At 40.0% G+C, this 5,966-nt stretch overlaps 1 protein-coding gene across 1 annotated transcript; it reads left to right on the forward strand.

Annotated features, from left to right (window-relative positions):
- The first annotated feature begins 1,843 nt into the window (after positions 1-1,843).
- On the forward strand, positions 1,844-3,803 carry LOC149203750 (UDP-glycosyltransferase 85A4-like). Its single transcript, XM_089401969.1, has 3 exons — positions 1,844-2,263; positions 3,099-3,159; positions 3,280-3,803. Exons 1-3 carry the CDS (start codon positions 1,844-1,846, stop codon positions 3,501-3,503), a joined length of 705 nt encoding a protein of 234 aa, XP_089258095.1. The 3' UTR covers positions 3,504-3,803.
- Positions 3,804-5,966: the final 2,163 nt, after the last annotated feature.

Genomic DNA, 5,966 nt, shown 5'->3' on the forward strand with positions numbered 1-5,966 from the left:
AAGTTGTTGCATATATCTGAAATTCAAGTGCCCAAATCTCTCGTGCCAAATCCTACTTTCTTCATTTGCATGCGTAAGTAGCAAAATAGAATCTAATTGAGGAACAAAATCAGAAAATGTATACAGACGAGATTGATCATTTACCTTGCCAGATGCAATCTTCAAATTGGTTTGCATGTCATAAATGCTCACGGAATCTGGGGTAAATTCCACTTTCCTTCCGCTGCCTGTGTGTGTCATCTGATACACTGAGAGAAGATTCACAGAAAGCCTTGGAATATGCAAGACATTTTCAAAACTTCCATCTTCGAATTGCACTCTTCCTTGTCCAGTTGCTGCAACTGCAGAATTATCCCCCATGAGAATGGGAGGACCTGAGTATTCATGTAGAGAAGAAAAGGATTCCTTTGAAGAAGCCATATGATGTGAAGCTCCTGAATCGATGATCCATTCGTGTGGTGCAAAATGAAGAGCAACCAAAGCATGCCCGTTACCTCTTGGATCTGGTGCTTTTTCTCCAGACTTCTTCTTAGCATTCTCAGGAATGTGGTCTCCAAGATTGTGTTGCTGGAGTGTCTGCGCCATAAGATCTATAGTCTTCTTCATGCATGCAGATTCAGGATGAAAACCACGGTGGCAATAATTGCACACTGATTTCCCTTTCGTTCCTTTCCTTTCCTTTGAGCCAGATGATCCATCAGGGGGTTTGGGATGTCCTCCCTTTCTTGGATCAGGATCCTTCTTCCCTTTTTCTTTCTGATGGTCTTTGGAATTTGCCTTTCCTTTTGCATGCACAGTAAGTGCATGCGCTTTGGAATTTTTAAGTGTGCCCATTTTGATGAGCTTATCTTGCTCATGCATCAAAGACTGAATAAAAGAATCCAGTGAGGGCATCTTCCAAGCTGCACCAGTTGCAGATCTGACTGTGTGGAATGTAGAGAGGAATACTGCATACTCTGGACCAAGTTTTGATAAAATGGAAAGAATCAACTTATTTTCTTGCTTGGATTTGTCGATCCCGCATCCTTTCAGCTGAACCAACAAGGCTTTATACCTTGTGAAAAAATCTTGAATGTTCTCAAATTTTCTCGGATCTAATGAGTTTAACTCATTTTCGAGAATGTGACCTTGCATTTCATCCTATTTTCCAAACAATCCTTCCAAAATTTTCCATACTTCATTTGGAGTTGAACATGATTCAACATGAAATAGCAGTTTTGGAGAAATAGATAAACATAGGATGCCGAAGGCCTCGTCCATGCGATTGAAATATCTTGTTTTCTCCATTGCCGATGTTGGTTCAACTTCCGTTTCCATGGTTATTCGAAATAAGCCTCTACTTCTGAGATGAAGTTGAATCTTTGGCTTCCATTCGAAATAATTATATGGAGTGAGAATTGCTGATTGTGGAAACTCCAATTTAGACTCCATTCTTTGTTGTTTCTTCAATCTTCTGAACCTGCAAATAAAATTACTTGTGCACTGATTACAAATCCCTGTGCTCTGATACCATGTAAGATTTTTGAGATACACAGATCTAGATCTGCAAGACAAGAAACAAGCTTGCAAGAGAAGGAAGGAAGCGAGCAAGAATTGAGAAAAGAATGAAAAAAATTGATTCTACAATATTAGTTTTAGAATAAATACATAAAAGCAACTAAGTTAAGCTTAGTTGTACATGCAATAACTAAAGCTAACTAAAGCTAAGTGTGCTTTATCTTATGTTAATGTGTACATGTGCCACATGCAAGCAATAAGTTAACTGGAGCTAATCTAGGTGCATGTACACCAACACAGCTAGTCTAAGTGCATGTACACCAACAACTAGAGCTAATCTAGGTGCATGTACACCAACACATATCATGGGCAAGGTCATGTTAACGCTCTCATGAATTTGGTGCAGCTGCTGGCTATGCGAGGATTTTTTATCACTTTCGTCAACACTGAAGGAACCCATAAACGCGTGGTCAAAGTTTCTGGCAGAAGCAACCATTCTGTTGCTTCGGGCGACGATCTTCATCTCCGAAGCGGGAAAATTCGATTTCTGTCTTTTTCTGATGGCTTATTGTTCGATGATGGCCGCCCCTCCAACCTCGGCGTGTATATGTCAGCACTGCAAAAATTGGGCCCTGCATTGGAGCACCTCCTTTGTAGCAGTAGCAACCCTACTGGTGATCAGGAAAAATATTCCTTTCCACCAATCACATGCATCGTGGCAGATGCTTTTATGTCTTGCACGGATGAGGTTGCCACAAACATGAAAGTGCCCAGGGTTGTCTTCTGGCCATTTTGTGTTGCTGCCTCCATTGCCCAGCACTACACTACCCTCCTTATGTCTGAGGGATATATTCCGATCAGAGGTAAGCGCATCTCCACTGTCGTGCTGTTTTTCGTTTTTCCTGCCTTTCAACAATTTTTTTTTTGTTTTTTGTTTTTTTGTTTTTTTTGTTTTTGTTTGTTTGTTTGTTTGTTTTTTTCCCGGTTTCTTGAACTGCAATAACTAACTACTCGCTCGGGTGGGCCTCTGGAAGTGTAGCAGGCAAAGCGTACAATACAGAGAAACTGATCACTTGTCTGCCGGGTAATATCCCACCTTTGAGGCCAGCCGATTTGAGTTCTGTCTTTCGCGCGGAGGATCCGTCGGACAGTCATTTCAATGCCTTTCTCTATGAAACGCAGATGTAGAATAAAGGGGACTACATACTGGTGAACACGTTTGAGGAGCTTGAAAAGGGTGGGAGGCAGTGGCAGCCCTCTCTTTGGATGGATGTCTTGCCTTGGCCATAGGACCTGTATTCCTTCCCAATTTCTTACAAGGAAGGGATTCCACCACCAGTCTGTGGGAGGAGGAGGAGGAGAGCTGCCTGGCATGGCTGAATATGCAAGAGCCAACATCTGTTATATACATTTCCTTTGGCAGCCTAGCTGTCAAATCTCAGGAGCAATTGCAGGAGCTGGCCCTAGGGTTAGAGGATAGTGGGCATCCTTTCCTGTGGGTTCTCCGCTCAGATATCGCAGAAGGTAACCCTGTAGTTTTACCAAATGGCTTTGTAGAAAGAACGAAGGATCGGGCACATCTTGCAGCGTGGGCATCTCAGTTTAAAGTCCTTGCCCACACATCGGTTCGATTATTCCTCACTCACGCCAGATGGAACTCGATTTCGGAGGCCATTGGCATGGGAGTTCCCGTGGTGGGTTTTCCTTATTTTTCCGATCAGTTTCTGAACTGCAAGTTTGCGAAGGAAGTGTGGGAGGTCGGCCTGAAGTTTGAAGGCGTGGACGTGGATGACCAGAAGGTGGTGCCGAAAGAAGAGGTAGAGGAATTGGTGAAGAGAATGATGAAAAGTAGCCAAGGAAAGCAGTTGAGAGAGAATGTTTTGAGGCTTAAGGAGTGTGCAACGAGGGCAGTCCTCCCTGGGGGCTCATCTTTTAATAACTTAAACACCTTTGTTAAAGACATGGCCAATAAAGCAGCAGCTCAATCCCAGGACGAAACCAAGTGACTAATAATGTGGAGAATGAATTTAGATTACAGAGGTTGTTGTGTTAGAGGCTACAGTGCAGTGCATGACTTACCGCTTTAGAGTTTTTGTAACTCCTGATAAATTGTGATGGTGTCATCCATATCATCCAAAAAAACTCGATGGAGTAAGCGAACTATCCAAATAATACTGATTTTAATACTGATTTCACTGCATAGAGAATAGCATTATAGCACTTAAATTACTTAGTGCACACTATCCATGTTGTTTTGGTATTTGTGGTCACACATAAAATTGGAAAAAAGATTGTCTGTTTAATGTAATAAATGTATGGTGAGGATTTTTTTTTATAACGATGTCATGTTGTATAGATTAAATCGTGATAATTTTCGATAAAATCATTAAGTTGTGCTATTTAACATTATGTTTTAAAAATTAATGTTCTATATATATATGAATGAGAGAAAGAGAGGGTCTACACACTTTTGTGTGGATAGGGCTCCCAAAGTTAACCGAATTGGAGGGATGTTTGAGAAGAGGTGAATTTACAATTCACTTTTACGATTTCGAGTAAAGAGATCAATTTACGATGCATTTTTGTCTTCTTCTTTTTAATTTTTATGATGGAATATAATGGAAATGTTATTTTAAGGGTGATTTTATTATAGGGTTTGGTAAAACAAAAAAAAAATAGTCTTTAAAAGATTAAGGTAGGAGAAGATGCAATGGTTAAGGTTTTTGCAATTGTTAAGGTTGTCGAATACATTGTCGAGCTACGGATTGCCACTCCAAGTTCTCATGGCGAGCTCTTTGGAGGGATTCGGCAAACCTTGGGGGCTTTCTGTAGCGAAGGGTTTGCATGTGCTTCATTTTCTGAATGGTTTCCCACTTGTACCGAAGGCCTTTGATGGAGAGGTATGCCATGGCTTTTTTTAGTAGCAGAAGTTTGCAAATCCGGTGGCTTTATGCGGGATCTATCATCTTTCTCTGGTTTTTATTGGCGATCTCGATCCCAACTTTTTCGAGCGAGGTTGTGTTCTCTTAATGCAAGTCGGTGGATAGATGAGGGATTGGCTAGATGAAGTTTGAAACAACCACCCCCCAGACATACATTAGAGGGTTTTTCTTTAATGTCCAAAGACATGAATTCTCAAATCTAGAGAGTGAGGAAGAATTTCAAGTGTTTTTGAAGACCTTAACTGGAGAATCAATTCTTAATTCTTCTAGGTGTTAAGAAAAATTGGGTATAACTAACAATATACAAAATCTACTCCATGAACAAAAAGTTTTACAAGATGTCACCCATTTGAATGAGTATGTCGTTGAAAGTAATGAACTACAATATTTATAAATTTGAGGCTAAGGGGTGGAGCCTCAGAAACTTGATTTCCACCCGGATCATCTTCTGTTGCAAAGGGCCCAAGCTCATTTAAAGAAATAGCAAACTCCAAATCTCAAAATTCCATGTCCTTACCTAGTTGAGAAGATGGAGAAAGCAGTAAAAGTACAAGAGGTGAGTGGCCCTTTTTCTGTTATCCAATCTAGAGCTATTATATGTTGATTTTATGCTTTCTAGCACAAGTCTGAAGATTTCCATCAATGGATCAACCTTAACTGGACTAAAAATTGTGATATTCACCTATGTGCGAAGGGATTCTTTGTTGTTCAATTCAATAATCAAAAAGTTCTGGAATTTGTCAAAAATGATGAGCCATGGTTTTGGGGAAGGGCGGGTCCTTTTGTAACTTCATGGTTTCTTTGTTTCGAGGCCACAACAATGGTGGTTACGAAGAAGCCAGTTTGGGTAAGATTAGATAGTCTCTTTCTCCCTTCTCACACCAAGAAGTTCTAGAAGGCATTGGGAATTCATTGGGGAGATTTCTAAACATGGATTGAGAAAGAATGGCCAAAGGTATCTTCACTTTTTCTGAATATATGTGGAGATATGCTTAAGAAAAGGCCTTTCATATCACATCTATTTGATTAATCACGACTTCAAATGGACACTATTGTAGCTGCTAGAGACAACCCCGGGGTTGAGGAAAGGGTCACTACCTAGGACATCTTAGAGGAGTGCTTTGAGGATTTGATAATATTTCATGTTGCACTCCATATTTAATATAATTTGAATTATATTGATTCATAACATGGTTCAATCACCCTTCACCAAGGTAGAATTAAACACACACACACACACACATATATAGGCATATATCGCTCATCCCAAAGATAAATGTCCTTATATGGTAGCTGAAACACAGTAAAATGCAGCTTAATATTTGTCATTGTAGTAAAAATAGAGAGAGAGAAAGTAAGGAAGGAATTCATTGCAGAGGGTTTGATAACACAAAATCCTAAGCAACGAATCCCAACAGAAAATGGAAGAATAAGAAGATGAAAGTGCAGAAGTTGTGGAGTGCATTTAAGGTTTTTAGATCTATATTTTCATGGGTACATTCTGTCACAAATAACATTGGTAGATAT

Source organism: Pinus tabuliformis, chromosome 2_1 (assembly GCF_031772625.1).
Source record: "Pinus tabuliformis cultivar Carrire ecotype Pingquan chromosome 2_1, CPIR1, whole genome shotgun sequence".
NCBI classification, from domain to species: domain Eukaryota; kingdom Viridiplantae; phylum Streptophyta; class Pinopsida; order Pinales; family Pinaceae; genus Pinus; species Pinus tabuliformis.

What these genes read in the sequence shown, in the direction of transcription:
- LOC149203750 (XM_089401969.1), top strand. Translation starts at nt 1,844, where the DNA reads ATGTACACCAACACATATCATGGGCAAGGTCATGTTAACGCTCTCATG. An exon ending in AGGTTGCCACAAACATGAAA is followed by an intron (nt 2,264 to 3,098) that starts GTGCCCAGGGTT and finishes TGGGCATCTCAG; the next exon opens with TTTAAAGTCCTTGCCCACAC. An exon ending in TCACGCCAGATGGAACTCGA is followed by an intron (nt 3,160 to 3,279) that starts TTTCGGAGGCCA and finishes TTGAAGGCGTGG; the next exon opens with ACGTGGATGACCAGAAGGTG.